The sequence below is a fragment of the Elephantulus edwardii genome, unplaced genomic scaffold, assembly GCF_000299155.1.
Source record: "Elephantulus edwardii isolate Elephantulus edwardi_28Jun2011 unplaced genomic scaffold, EleEdw1.0 scaffold00116, whole genome shotgun sequence".
NCBI lineage: Eukaryota > Metazoa > Chordata > Mammalia > Macroscelidea > Macroscelididae > Elephantulus > Elephantulus edwardii.
This window is the reverse complement of record NW_006399866.1, coordinates 8,869,261-8,884,631: the sequence shown is the minus strand read 5'-3', so window position 1 is coordinate 8,884,631 and position 15,371 is coordinate 8,869,261. Positions and strand designations below refer to the sequence as shown.

The following is a 15,371-nucleotide window of genomic DNA, read 5'->3' as shown; positions in this document are numbered from 1 at the left end:
GGATGCTTTAGGCAGAATATTAAATGATCCAGGACGTATTAAAAGAAGATGGAAAGAATATACTGAGTCACTGCATCAAAAGGAATTGGCAGACACAGAAGAATATCATGAAACAACATATGAGCAAGAGCCTATGGTGATGAAGGAAGAAGTTCAAGCTGCTTTGAAGGAAATAGCAAAAAATAAGGCCCCATGAATAGATGGGATACCAATTGACATATTTCAGCTCACAGATGGTGCCCTGGATGTGCTCACCAAGATGTGCCAAGAAATCTGGAGAACAACCACTTGGCCAACTGACTGGAAGAGATCTATATTTGTTCCCATTCCAAAGAAGGGTGACCCGACCCAACAGAGTGTGGAAACTATAGAACGATATCATTGATTTCACACGCAAGCAAGATTCTACTGAAGATTATCCAAAAATGACTGGAACAGCACCTCAGCAGAGAACTGCCAAAAGTCCAGGCTGGGTTTAGAAGGGGTTGTGGCACTAGGGATATTGTAGGTGATGTAAGATGGATCTTAGCTGAAAGCAGGGAATATCAGAGGAATGTCTATCTGTGTTTCATTGATTATGCAAAGGTGTTTGACTGTGTGGGACAAAGGTGGATGTTACCTTTCTGTACTCCCTTCTCCTGAGGGTGCGGCCTGTCAAGATGGGAGCCAAAGTCCCTCACAGGAGCAGTTCCTACTGCCTCTGACTATCTTCTCAGGTGTTTAATGGGTATCACCTCACCAACTCTTCAAAGGACTCAGTGAGACAACTATTGTTGTGTACCATGGGATCAAAACTGATCCTTAGCTGGCCCTCTAACAGGAAACTAAGACTGGGTGGGGCAGCTCGCCAGAGGTGAGAACTGGTGTTGTCAGAGCATGGGTTTAAGCCCCACCTCTGGGATAAGGGGGTCTGACTGAGCCTGGGCAGGTGGAAAGGGCAGCCCCTGTAAGGAAGAGATGTCTTAGTTTAGATCTGAAGGGTGAAGAAAAATCAGGTCAAGCGTGTTGCACAGGCTGCCTCCCTCCAGTGGGAGTTAAGATGGAAGGATGAGAAGGGTGGAGTGGTGGAGCTGATGGAAAAAAGCCCATGGGGACAGAGTGAGGCAGGAGAGATAGACATTGACACTAGGGCCCCTGAGGATCCTGGGATTCAGGACAAGTGGTCCCCACTTGATTCCTGAGTAAGGTGGACAGATATTCAATCCCACTTCCATCTCTACTATCTAAGCAGCCACACTGTCTGGCAGACAAAGCTTCTGCAAGGAGCTCTGGGAGTGAAGGACTGGGCTGGCCAAGGTGGTTCTGGGCCTCCAGGGACAGTAGGAGCAGCCAGGTCCTGAGGAACTTGTCTAGCCATGGGCCAAAGAGGGAGGAGGAGAGGACCTGGGGATCTGGCCCTGGGGGATCTGGGGGAAGGCTATGTCTTGGGAGTTCTGGCTCCGCTCAGACTGTCCCTGAGGAGACAATTCAGTGACCAGGGCCCCCTGGGAGCTGGAGTGGGGGTAGGGCCACCTCAAAGCCGCCATTGTCAGTTTCCAGACCGCCTAACTGTCTGAGGCCTAAAATAGAGCTGGGGCTCTACCGATTCCTGATCTCCAATCTCGTGAGAAGAGTTTCTGGCAAAGAAGTCTGTGGGGGAGGGGTGTGAGTCATAGCTGGGAACCCTGTTCCCAAAGCTGAGCTGCCCCACCCCCACCCCCAGGCAGCCTGGAATCCAATGAACAGTAGGGAGTAGGGAGGGCAGGGGTGTGTCTCTGCTCCACCCTGCCCAGCTGTGGAGAAGGGGGAATTGTGACCTAGCCTTCATGGACGTGCTAGGTATCTGGGCCAGATCTTACCCCTCTGGGCCTTAGTTTCCCTGATGTGCTAGAACTCACTTGTGTCTTGCTGAGTTAGTTGATCCTGACTCCTAGTGGCCTACAGGACAGAAGGGAACTGCATCCTATGCTTTGCTAGCCTTTAGAGGTTCAAACTGTCCATCTTTGATTAGCGGCTGAGTGACTTAACCATTGCGTCACCAGGGCTCCTGCAGGAACCAGAGACCTTGTGTCTGCTGAGAGCCCCTAGGAATTTTGGTAGGTTGTTCTAATAGAGAACACTCAAGCCAGACATGGGTGAAATCCCAGTCCCACTCCAACCAGCGATTGCCTGTGGGCAGTTCTTTCATCTCTTGGGACCTCTGTTTCCTCATCTGTGAAATGTGTCCCTCTTACTTTTTTCTCCAGGTTTCAGTCTTTGCAATCACTTGTCATGCATCAGAGAGTTGGACAATGACTAAGGAGGATAGAAGGAGAATTGATGCCTTTGAGCTGGAGAAGAGTATTGAATGTACCCTGGACTGCCAAGAAAACAGACAGATTCATCCTGGAGAGGGTTAAACCAGGCTACTCCTTGGAGGCAAGGATTCTGGGGCTTCGTCTGATGTACTTTGGACATGTTGTAAGGAGGGACAGGTCCTTGGAGAGGGACATCATGCTTGGGCAGGTGGAGAGTGGAGGGATGGCGCAGGAGGGGAAGACCCTCTATGAGGTGGATTGATTCAGTGACTGGGGTAATCGGGATGGGTGTGTCAGAGGCAATGAGATTGGCACAGGATAGAGCAGGGTTTAGGGCTGTTGTACATAGGGTCGCTATGAGTCACAAGGGACTCGAAGGCACAAAACAACAACAACAACAACCCAAGGATCCTGGCAGCCCACACCCATCCCAGGGTCTCCTTCCAAGGTCTCCTTATCTTCAGATGGCACATTTTGTGTTGCCAGAAACTAAAATTACCAGAGTTAAAATGTATCCTACTTTTTTGCTAAGCTTCTAAAAAACTATGGTAAAATTCACATAACATTTACCATTAGTGACCATTAGTACATTCAAAATGTTTACTACTATCCTCACTATTTAGTTCCAGAACATTCTTTGTCACTTCAAAAGGTGATGCATATTGGGGCTGTTTCTACCTTGTGGTTTTTGTGAATAGTGCTGTTATGAGCGTTTACACACAGGTTTTGGGTTTTGTGCATCTGTTTTTTTAATTCTTTTGGGTGTGTGCCTAGGAGTTGAGTTGCTGGATAATATTAATACTGAGTATAGTCCTAGTGGCACAATGGTTATGTGTTCAGGAGCAATTCTGAGGGAGAAAGGCCTGGAGAATTTCTTCAGTAAAGTTTATAAACAAGAAAATCCTGTGTCACGTGGGATCACTATAAATCAGGACTGACAGCACCCAACAACAATGGCAATTCTATGTTTTATTGAGGAACTGCCAAACTATTTCTACACCATTTTACATTCCCACCAGCAATGGGTAAGAGTTGCAATTTCTCTACATTTTTGACAGTCCTTCTTTTTTATTTAAAAAAACATTTTTTTTTCTCTCTTCTTTTTAAAATTTTGTTCCTTTTACTGAGAGTGTAGGGAGCTCTGGTGTCTTAGTGGTAAGAAATTGGGCTAACAACTCTTGGGATTCTTCTGGTGGGGTAAGCTGCTGCTGAAAACACACTGCGAGGTCAGCTATGATTCTGACTCGATGGTTCTCAAGAACAACAATTGAAGGTGAAGGGGTATTTCCTTATTTTTTTTTTTTCTCTCCTTATGTTTTAATCTGAATTTCCCTAATGAAATATCATTAGGGAAATCCATCACTGAATATTTTTTATATGCTTGTTAGATGTTTGTAGCTCATCTTTAGAAAAATGTTTTGATAGAGGTTTTTGTCTTTTTGTTGTTTTAAGAGTTCTTTATATATTCTGAATGTGATTGTTGTTATATACCATTGAATCTGAACGACTGCTAGCTGACCCTGGAGCGGGTTTTCAGAGGCAGGAACTCGTACAGGAGTTGATTTCCCATCTTTCTTTCTCGGAGCAGCTGGTGGATTTCAAAGCTCTTATCTTTGGGTGACAGCGCAATTCCTTACCACTCGGCCACTAGAGGTCACAGTGGCTCACTCTTTACATCTTCCGTTTTACATTCGTCACCTTTTGCTCCCCAAGTGGTCTCTAGCCTTCTCTGGGAACTCTTTTTATTTTAGCCTTAGTTGGGACTGGTCACTTACTCCAGGAGGGTCTTTGTAGCAAGCCTTCCTGGGCATCTGCACGTGCCGGCCCCTGTGCTAGGTTCAATCCAGGAGCAAAGATAACGAGGAAATCGGTTTTTCTTTCTACCTCAGGAAATCTGCCCCAGCTCTTTGAAATCTGGACTGTTTGAGGCCGCAGCTTTGAGCAAGTTTAGAGGAGGGAGCAGTGTGTGGGACTGGAGCGCTCTCTAGCGGCGGCAAAAGTGAGCACTGCCTTGTCTTGTCCGCTGACGAGGGACAATCCTTGGTTGCCTGCAGGGCACGTCCTTCTCTCCCGGAGGCCTGTGGCCTTCTGCCGCAGTTCCATCTCCTTGGACCTGATAGCTGTCTCTTCCTGGTTGTTCCTTCCTGGATGTCTCATGACTTTCCATAGTCCCATCGAGTCTGCGCGTCCTGCCCTGATTACCAAGGCGATTGCTTGTACACAAGTGCTTCCCTTTCGCTTTTCATCAGAGGGAGGACCTGCGGGCAGGAGCCACCTCGGAAGGAACCCCCTACAGGTGGACACCCAGGGCTCATGAACAGCTGGACCCCCGAGGCGTTGGCGGTGGGAAGAGTCAAATATTTCAACAAGCACTGTGGGGAGGTGAGATCCAGCTCCACTCTGTTGAGAATCTAGGTTTCTAGCTTTGAGGTCTTCAGTTTGTTCCAGGGGCTCCAGATTTTAAGTGAAAAGACTGTAGTAGTAGTAGACTCTACACTCGTGGGTCTAGGCTCCAGTTTCAGAATAGACTTAGGCTATTTGTTTCACAAAAGACTCAAAGTTCTAGATTCTGGTTCTAAAAAGGATTCCAATCTTTGAACTCTGACTCTCAAAAGGGTCTTGAATTCTTAGGCTCTAATTCTAGAGTGAGGCCAAGTTCCAGGCTTAATCTCCAGGGATGCTGTTTAGGGCTGGTCCAGGAGTCCTGGGTCAGGAATAATCATACTGGCGTCTCCTGCCCCAGCATTGGTTAACTTTTGTTCTCTGCTTCCAGGTCAACTCCTCTGCCTTCTCTCCCAATGGCCAGACGCTGCTCACAGCCTCAGATGATGGCTGTGTCTATGGATGGGAGACTCAGAGTGGAAAGCTGCTGTGGAGGCTGAGTGGCCACACAGGTGGGGTTCCCATAGCTCAGATGGAGAGACTGAAGCCCAGGTGTGTTCTGGCCTTCTGCAGCACCCACTACAATGACTTCTTGCATTTCAGTGGGCATCAGTGTGTCATTCTTGATAATGCAAGGGTAATCAAATAGAGCCTGGCTCATGGGGAATCTAAGGCTAGCAGACTAGGGCTTAGATCCTATCACCTTTGTGTGATATTTGGGAAGACACAGAACGTGGCAGTCAGCCTCTGTAAGGATTTACAGACTGGGAAACACTGTGGCACAGTTCTAATTTGTTCCAGAATTGCTCAAGGAAAAATAAAAAAGAATTGCTTTGAGTCTGAAGTCGTTAATATTTAGAGTGTGTTTTCTTTTGAAGTGGAATTAGTATTAGATATTTTGGAGGCAAGGTGAGACATTGTCTCACATATTTGGGACATGTTGCCAGGAAGGCCAGTCCTCGGAAAAGGACAGCATGTTTGGGAAAGTGGAAGAGGAAAAGAGGAAGATTGGACTGACACAGTGACTACACCAGTGGCTTAAGCACAGCAGAGATTATGAGGCTGGCACAGCATCAGGCAGGGTTGTGTTTTGTTTTACACAGGCAGAACAGACACTAGGAATTGGAGCTAATACAACAGCACCTAAAAAACAACCATCCTGTGAGATTATGCAGATAAAGTATCTGCATCCAGTGAGAGTTTAGTAGATGTAACCATAATAGTTATTACTGAGGAGACACCTCTCATCTCAAATCAGGCAATTGCAGGACTGATTAATGCTACAGTTGGGGACAGTCCAGGTGAGCTCAAAGGAAGCAATGAACACAGGCTGGGCCATCAGAGATTTTCCACATGGTAAATTGGGGTGAAGTACACTGGGCTAAGGGATCAGCATGGACAAAAGTGTGGCTTGTTATTGTTGATTGCCATCAAGCACAACTCATAGCTACTCAATGAACAAAAGACCGAATGCCTTTCCCTTAGCCCAGTGCACTTCACTCCAGTTTATCCATGTCGAAAATCGCTGATGGTCCAGCCTATGTTCATTCCTTCCTGTGAGCTCGCCTGGACTGTCCCCAACTATAACATTATCAGTCCTGCAATTCCCTGATTTGGGATGAGAGATGTCTCAGTAATAACTATGATGATTTCTCCAAGTTCATAGAATTTCCAGAGGCAGGTGGTTTAGGAAGTAGATGCCATTCCTGCTTCTAAACCTGTTTTACAACAAGGAGCTCCACCAAACACTGTCCACATTGGGAAACCATTTTGGTATTTTATATCCCCATGGCACAAGGTTCAGCATCACAGCAAACCCGGGTTAATTCATACAGCACATTGACAAACAGTGATGTACAAAGTAGAAGAATGTTCCTCCAGATCTAACAACAGTAGTCTCTGTAGCGGTAAAAAAGTCAAATTGAAAAAGACTTATGAGATGTATTTGTGAAAATGGTTGGGGGAAAGAGATTAGCAAGGTTTGACCAGCAGGAGCAGGGAGAAGAGGGAGGGCAGTGTTCTATTCCCTGATGCTGGATGCCCTGCCAGGCCCCGTGAAGTTCTGCCACTTCTCCCGATGGTCACCTGTTCGCCAGTACATCCAGTGACCATGACCATACCATCCGCCTGTGGGATGTGGCAAGAGCAAAATGTCTGCAGGTCCTGAAGGGTGAGTGGGTCGGGTGAGACTCAAGAGCCATGCAGCAAGGCCCACATTCTTTTGAACCTCATGTCCTGCTTCTTTTCCTCCCCAACTTGACCTGGCACTGCAGGTCACCAACGAAGTGTGGAGACAGTCAGCTTCAGTCCTGACTCAAAGCAGATGGCCTCGGGCGGCTGGGACAAGAGGGTCATGCTTTGGGAAGTGCAGGTTTGTGAATGGGCTAGGGCCCAGCCACACCCAAAAGGGCATCCAGTGACCTAGAGGAAATAACTCTCCTCACCAACTACAGGATGGCCCTCCAACAGCCTTGGTTCCCCATTACCAGCACTCGCATCTGGGTTCGGCTCTCTCTAAGCCTCCCTGCATGTATCAGCCTTCTATAAGATCTTTGCAGTTGAGGTTTGTCTGGGCTGTTCCATCTCCAGCCTGTTGCATCTTAATAGCCTGGCAGTCCTGGAATCTCCAAGCCTAGCTCCTGGCTGCTCCGCACAGCCTCAGCCTCCTTGCTCAGGCCTCTCTTCTCCAGTCAGGACAGATGCTGTGGCTCTTACTTGGGCATCATGACTCTGTCCAGAGCAGCGACTTCTCACCTAGTGCGGACTATCTGGTGAGACATGCCATCCACCCCGTTCTCCATCTCAGTGGCCCCTACAAGATTAGGGGAACCATGAGCCCAACCCCAGATTAAGTAGTGCAAAGAGCAAGGTGGATGTTAGAATTTGAAATCCCTAAAAAAGCACCTTTTGCTGAGCACTTCCTTATTGCTGATGGGGACTCAGGTGATGCTTTACTGGCGGTGCACAACTGGGCCAGCTCAGGTGCTGTAAGGGTGGGCCTGGGTCAGCTGGCTCATGTTCACTGCAGCCACTTCTAGGCCACTGGCTCCTGGGACTCGACCGTGCGCATCTGGGACCTGCGATCCATGACAGGCAGCTCCTACCATAAGCTGGAGGGCCACCATGGTTAACATCAGCTGCTTGTGCTATTCATCATCCAGCCTCTTGGTAAGCTTTCTTACCTTTCCGGTTGACTTTCAGAGACGTGGGACCTCGTACCCATTTCCTTTCAGGCATCTGGCTCTTGGGACAAGACCATCTGCATCTGGAAGCCCCAGACAACCAGCCTGCTTGTCCAGCTCAAAGGCCACCTCACCTGGGTGAAGAGCATAGCCTTTTCCCCTGATGAACTGTGGTTGGTCAGTGCTGGCTACAACCACCTGGTAATTCCACACTTCTAATCCCAAACCCAGTTCTGACCAACTCCTACTCAAGCAAAACGTCCATTCTGTTTCTTCACTAGGGCTCTCAGCAATCTCTAAGTGTTTTACATCCCTATTTGGTCTGTTAGGAAACCAAGGCGGCTTGTGGCAGAGGTTTCTCTGTACTCAGTGCTTGGTACTAGGTTAACTCCAAAAACCAATGTATGAATACCCCTATGACACAGTGCCAAGTGTAACCAGAGTACTCCTTAGAGGCAAGGCTGGTTTAACCCCACCTTGCTTACTTTTTAGGCACACTGAGGAGGAACCAGTCCTTGGAAATACTGTGCTAGGCAAGGTGGAAGGTCAGCAACAGAGGAAGAGCCTTAACAAGACGGACACAGTGACTCAAACAATGGGTATGAGCATGAGATCATACAGATGGGACAGGACTGTTCTGAGTCACTATGATTTGTAGTTGATTTCACAGCACCTAAGAATAGCAAAGATGCCACAAGACAGGACAAGTTCTCAACCAGCCGATCATAGGGTCACCATGAGTTGACAGCACCTGACAGTAAAATCTAGACCAAGAGTTTAAGATGTTGGTTAGAACTCATTCCTAGATGAGTCCCAATATGCCTGGTGAAGCCTCCCTAGTCTTATGGTGTTTGTTTCCAGGTCAAAGTCTGGTGCTGCAACACAGGGGAAGTGCATCAAGACCTTAAAGGTGAGGCCCATGGCTGTAATAGGCATAGCCTGGTATTGAAGGCTGGGGCAGGCAGGACCAGAAGCCAACACTGTCCTTTTGACAAGGGAATTCTGGATGTGGCCCACACTTGTGCTTTCACCTCAGATGGAAAGCTCTGTCTGGAGTTGCTTGCTGATCATATCATCCAGAGCCAGATTCTGACCAGGTGACCTCTAGAATCTAAGACCAACATAATGGTCAGGCCCATAGAGAATGAAGCCGTGGTTATGGAAGAATGAACTAGGACAGACAGGGTGGTTCCATGCCTTGGGCCCAGAGGGTCAGTAACAGAACAGCCAGTAGACACAACCCAACACTAGAATCCAAAAGAAATGTGGTGGACCACAACAGCCCCACCCTCTCCTCTTCTCTCCACCCCAGGGAATGGACTACCTTCAAATACAGAGCAACAAGCCAGCTAGTTTTGTGTTTTATTTATTTAAGTTCAGGCCTTGACTGCATATTTCCGCAGTGGGTACAGGCGCTCTTTTCGCTGCTGCTTCTTGGTCTTCAGATTCTCCTCATGCTTGTTGAGCCTTCGGCGCATGGCACGTGTTTTCTTGGGCCGCAGATCCAGGGGTTTGTACTTCTTGCCCTGGGTGAGTAGGAAGAACAAGGTGAGCCTGAAGGCCAAGAGTTAGGGGTGCTCTGGTGGCCAAGTGGCAAGAAGCTGCGCTGCGATCTTGAAAGTACATGGTTCAAATCTACCCAGTCTGTGACTAACTGCCTCTGAAAACCAGCTGGAGGATCAGCTATAGGTCAATTTGGACTCAACAGCACACAATAGTAAGGAAACAGTGACTTTCTGAGCCAGTGGGAGTTCTGTGAATGGCAAACTAGTCAGCAATTAGAATCTACCAGCTGCTCCAAAGAAGAAAACTGAGGCAGCCAGTTCCTCCATTATGATTTGCCCCAGAAATCTGACATAGGGCCTCCAGGAATCAAAACTGACCCAACGGCAGTAGGTTTGCATAAATCAAAAGATTTATGTAGTAACTAAAGTAGTCCAGGTAACAGGATGATGGAAAGGCTTAAAGAGGTTGACAAGTGGCCAAAGGAGGTAAAACGAGCAGAACTGGGGTCTGTGCCGCTTATCTACCAGCTCCTAATTTGTTCCTTCTCCTGGCATGATTCCCCATCATGCAATGTAAGGGGCATGCAGCACCCATTAATCTGGGGAAGGTGGGTCAAGAAGCATACTTAAAGGTTAGGCTCTGGGGATATTATATAGGGGTGGTGACCTGGAAGAACTGGTTTTCATGATCATTCAGTGAATGCCCTGTGTGTTCATGTCCGTCCTTAAACAATCAGGTAGAGGAGACCATCCAGGCACTGCTTGGTTATAAGGGAAGGGGAGACCTCTGGTATAGCGGAAGTGTTGGATGATGGGCAGGCCAAGACAGTAGCTACTAGGAACATACAGGCATGGGAATGGGCAGATGTTTTCTTGCCTCTCAAATCCATCACTGTGTCCTGTCTCGCTTTCTGCAATTCTTTGCCCAAAGATTGTCTGTAACCTAGCCCTTGCTTCTGCCTCCTGGGTTGTTGCTCAGACTTAAGTGACTCTTCCTTGGTCCCCACCATCTCTTTTGGGCCACCTGCCATAGGCTGAAGGTTCCTTGACTGAGGGCTGGTATGCAAAGAGCATGGAGCCTTTTTAGTCTGCAGCTCGGCACTGGGAAGCAAATGAAGAAGGGTGTGAGAGCCTGCAAGATGGGGGAGAGCCTTACACTCAAACACAAGACATGCTCATGACCAAGTCAGATCTTTGAAGCTCACCTGGTGATGACATGGGAGCTTATTGGGACACCAGAGACAGGCTATTCACATCAATTTTGTGTAATTACAAGGCCGTTTAACAGTGCCCCATCCCAAGATGAATGGGTGCTGCATTAGTCAATTCTTTGTTATAAATCTCTTTCACTCTTCCCTATTCTCCAGGTCCATCATGATTACTTGTATATGACCCTGGGCAATTTAACCTCTGTAAACCTTAAGATTATTTGGGAAGGAAAAAAGCAATAACCAACACATGGTAAATGAAATGGCCCAAAGTCACTCAGTTGGTAAAAGCAGATTCAAACCCAAGTCTCCAGCCAGACTCCATTACATACTTACCTTATAGTATTTTCTGAGGTTCTCCTTCTGAGTCTGGTTAATAACAGTGAGAACCCGGGCAATGGATTTTCGGACAACTCGGCTACAAAAAAAAAAAAGATTTGTCAGTGAATACAGGGAAAGACAGCAGTTCCCAAGGCAGCTCACTGATAGGTCTGCCACAGGGCAGCAAACCAGAGTCACCCAGAATCATCTGACCAAGCCCAGGAGGAAGGTTTGTTTTCTGGACAGAGTGTGTGGAGATGGATATCCCAGGGGTCAGAGTGAAAACAGTAGATGAAGAGGACAGAGCCAGTGCTATGACATGTTCAGTGAGATAAAAAAAACACCCCAAAAACATATGGCTCGAACCCACCAGCTGTTCTATGAAATGATGAGAAATGTCCTCCTGTGCAATTGTCTCTGAAAACCTGCTGGAGGGTCAGCTTTCCATCCAACTGGATGGCACAGAACAACAGGCTAGACAAGTGGGAGCAGATCAATCCAGGCTCTCAAACCAAAGTATCCTGAGGGTCCCAAAGAACTAGTAATCAATGTCAGTCTAATCAGAGGCCAAATTAAACAAGATTCAGAGAGCCTTAAGAATGGTCTGATGGGAGGGAATTATGAACTAAAAGGCTGTCACAAGCTGAACCACCAAATAAGCTAAAGGGGCAAAAGAGATGTTTAGGAAGCAGAAAGGCTTTTTGGGAGATTAGTTGGATGATAGGGCTGCAATTGGGGGAGCTTAAATATGCAGTCACGCTGAGCATGCAGCATCTTGGAGGATCATCACTGGGTACACAAGGTATGCAGATTCAGTTGCAACTTTGCCCATGTGTTCCCAAACTCAAATAGTTACCCACCATTTCCCTGGTTTTAAGGTTTGTGTGCTGGCAGAAGGACACAGTGTGTGATTAAGAAGAAATACTCTGGGAGGTGAGACAGTCTGTTTATCAAGTGGATGTGGCAGAACCGCTACCTCTGATAGGTCGGCTAACTTCAAACCCATGCTCAGTCCACAAATCTGATTCTCATCCACGCAAATAAAAATATTACACCAAAAACTTAAGTAGAGGATGCAAAGTTTCCATTCACCAAGGAGGATATGATAAGGAAAGTGGGGGACCCGGTGCTGATGTGTAAGGAATAGGTCCAGTGGATTTCTGAAAGTATAAATGAGTCTAGTTATTTCTCCAGGCAGAAATTTAGCAGAGGCACAACAGGCAAAAAAAGACACGGAAGAAAACAAAGTGGATCCATGTGGCTGAGCATGGGTAAGGAGAGCATGGTTAGGAATGGCCGTGGCTCCTTAGCCCACAGACCCACTACTGAACGACCTAACTCCAGAACACCTCAACCCCAGAAAGCAGAAATCTAACCGCTGAGTGACTTACATTTTGGAGAGCTTAGAAGCCGCACCGCCTGTCACTTTGGCGACGCGCAGCTGGGAAAGCTCCACCTTCAGATCGTCCAGCTGTTTTAACAGCTCCTCCTTCTTCTTTCCGCGAAGGTCCCGAGCCTTGATTTTGGCCTACTCCAAAGAAGGGGTTGGAGTCAGAGGCTTCGAGAAATTACTTTCTTTTTTTGCCACCACGATGGGACATCCACTGTGCTGGGGCCAAGACGGCGGACAAGCTCACCCCCATGGCCCAGTCTGGACTCACTATCCCACTGCATGGTCTTGCCTCCGGCAAAGGAGTTGAGAACCCAGGGGTGCACCCTCGCTTTATCCAACCCTTCCGTAACCGGGAAGACCGAGGACCAGATCAGAGGGCGCGCGCCACTGCTAGTCCCAGACGGTCAAGAGGAGAAAGCCAGAAGCCGGCTATAGTTACATTAGACCACTCCGCGCGGCGACCCACCAGCTTGACCGACAGAGAGGAGCTTACGCCTCACTCTGCACCTATTACTCCAGCCCCAAAGCCCAACTACACGCGGATGGCGGTGGATATTATCAACTCACCATGGCTGAGCGATACAACCTTGCTGTCGCCTGATCCAAGCCCAAGAGAAAAGAGAAGGGGGAGGAGCTGACCTTCGCAGTTACTTCCGGGTGAAGGCAGGCGTGGCCAATGGCCTCGGCAGGAGAAAGCCGTGAGTGCAGTGGTACCCGCCCCACGCTTGCGTCATCTCCCCTGGCCGGACCTGGTTTTGGGGTAATGCTTCTCAGAAGCATCTTTGGGACAACCGAGTTTCCTGATTTTTTGGAGATGGCACTAGACTAATTGTCGGCTCTAGGGTTATTCATTCGTCCGTTTATTTATTCGGTAAACTTTTGACTATCTCTCCGTCTGTGCCGTTCTGAACGTCTAGCCCTGGACTCAGGTGTGGAAGGGATAAAAGGGGTGAGGGTTTCAAAGATGAATGAACGCAGTCGCTGACTTGAAGGTATTTAATCTCGGAGGTGGGTAGGAAGTGACATGTTTGGACAGCTTGCTCTCTCATTTCCATCGAGTCAGAAGTGGCTCATAGTAAATCGCAGGAGAGGGGGTTGCCCACCTTTCTCCCTTGTCTCTGGTGGATTCCAACTTTTTTCCCTCGTCTCTGGTGGATTCGAACCTTTCTTTTTTAAGATACACTTTCTGTTACTGTGATTTTTAACGAAAAGTTATCATTCATTCATTGTTGCGTAGTTTCCTCCCTTCCGTCCGCTCCAGTCCATTTTGCAGTGCACCTCTTATCCCGGATTGTTGTCACACATATATAATGCTTAATTATTTTTTTATTTTTTTAGAAAACAAGGGAGAAAGTTTTATTAAGGCAATAAGACAGAGGCATAGCTAGTGGAAAGTGGGCTGTGCAAAAGAATTAAGGTGAAAAACAAAGACGAGGATGGCTCTTGTGCCCATGATGTGATTTGGTGGCATTGTTCAAATAAAGAGCTGTGGACCACCAAGAAGTTTGGAAAATTTTGCTAATGCAAACAAGGTGTATGGAACCTCTGCAGGAATACTATTATGTGCCATTGAGTTGGAACCAATTAATAACTCCAGTGGATTTTCAGAGGCTGTAAATTGCACAAATTACTCTTTCTTCTGTGGAGCAGCTGGTGGATTTGAACTGCTTCCCTTTGGGTTGGTAGCCTAACTCTTTAATCACTAGAGCTCTCTCTTTGTAGGAAAGGGATTATAGAACTAAGGTGTGTGCAACTGGTCAGTTTTGCCATCCTGCTAAGCTTACCAGGAGCCAATTCCAGAAGTTGTACAGAATCTCATCAAGTTGTTAGGAGTGGAGCATGCCCTTTAGATCCAAGATCCCTGTGCTGAGAACCTCCTAGACCCAGGAGACAGAGTTGTTAACAATGCAGATGGTGAGATGCGGTATCAAGCACAGCAGAATCCAGTAGGAGAGAAATGGTAGCAAAAGGATCATGAGGGAGTGTGATAGGTTACCCAAGCCACTGAGCTAGGGAGCTGAAAGTCTTTGGGTAGGAGGCTTCTTAGTGGAACAGGATGCTACTAGGCACCTAACGGGAGAGCTAAAGAGCTTTGTCTTGCTTGAGTAGGACAGGGTCCAGCTCAGAGTAAAGAATTTCTGAGAAGAAACTGTCCTGATCCTATCTTGGATTGTTCCTGTTTCTTCCAAATTGATCTTGAATTGTAGCCTTTTATTACCCTAATAAACCCCACAATCATTAGTATGGTTTGTGAGTTCTATGTGACAACTACAACACACTCAGCAGAGAAAAAGAGTACCATCAGAGGATCGAATATCAGAATTGGTAAAAAGATTGGAGAATATATGCCCCGGCCCAGAGGGATCTTCCACGGTGACCCTAGGAGGGGAAGAAAGAGAATTGGGGGGGGCAGGAGGCACAAAGCAGGAAGACAAGTCGAGAATCTCTTGGTTCTTAATGATAACTTATATATAACTTTTAAAATTTGCAAGCATTATTATCATACCAAATATCATTTAACTTTACCAGTGTCATAACAAGAGGAGGATTCTTAGAATAACTGAATCATCTTGGGTAACAGCTAATATAGTTAGAAATTTTATGGGAACAACTTACATTAAATTTTGGATAATCACCAGTGATTACATTATTACCAATTAATAAGACATATGGTTCAGGACTTTGGCATTTGTGACATTATCTCCCTTACATTTATCTTTTGGTATACAGCAAATATTTATAGATCCCAAACTAGCAACTAATTTTCATAATTCAGTTTGAAAATTCTTCATATCAATAGTCCAAATTTCTTCTACTGATCCTTAGCTTCGACTTTATTTGATGGAGCCCAGTTGTACAAATTCAAATCTGCAGTTCCATTTTTCTCCAGCTTAGAGGGTGAAGTAAAGGTAGATCTGGAACATATGTCCTTTAAGATTCAGATTGAATACTCATTGTCAGAGTCAGCAATATCACCATCTTTATTTCTGTCAGGCAAGACATCTTCTGCAGCGCGTACCAAACTTTTCAGGAAGGCACTTTGCACTTTCAGATTTCTGTGGAAAAACACAAACATAGCCTTGACCCCATATTAACACAGGGTC

At 46.9% G+C, this 15,371-nt stretch overlaps 2 protein-coding genes across 2 annotated transcripts; one reads left to right on the top strand and one right to left on the bottom strand.

The window, feature by feature from the left end:
• Window positions 1-4,589: 4,589 nt before the first annotated feature.
• On the top strand, window positions 4,590-8,941 carry WDR38 (WD repeat domain 38). Its single transcript, XM_006892622.1, is given in 12 exon segments — window positions 4,590-4,658; window positions 5,050-5,170; window positions 6,708-6,729; window positions 6,731-6,828; window positions 6,932-7,029; window positions 7,349-7,429; window positions 7,697-7,780; window positions 7,782-7,826; window positions 7,892-8,041; window positions 8,702-8,725; window positions 8,727-8,750; window positions 8,837-8,941. Coding segments are annotated over 12 exon segments (921 nt in total).
• A 275-nt stretch (window positions 8,942-9,216) lies between these two features.
• Window positions 9,217-12,517, bottom strand: RPL35 (ribosomal protein L35). The gene is made up of 4 exons (XM_006892621.1): window positions 12,512-12,517; window positions 12,266-12,402; window positions 10,890-10,971; window positions 9,217-9,366 (listed from the first exon to the last, which is right to left on the bottom strand). The coding sequence occupies exons 1-4, from the start codon at window positions 12,515-12,517 to the stop codon at window positions 9,217-9,219; spliced, it is 375 nt and encodes a 124-aa protein (XP_006892683.1).
• Window positions 12,518-15,371: the final 2,854 nt, after the last annotated feature.

Bases quoted from the DNA above. Each gene is read 5' to 3' on its own strand.
- RPL35 (XM_006892621.1), bottom strand. The intron at 10,972-12,265 runs GTAAGTCACTCA...TTTTTTTTGTAG, and splicing joins GCTTCTAAGCTCTCCAAAAT to CCGAGTTGTCCGAAAATCCA. The intron at 9,367-10,889 runs GTAAGTATGTAA...CTACTCACCCAG, and splicing joins ACCTCAGAAAATACTATAAG to GGCAAGAAGTACAAACCCCT.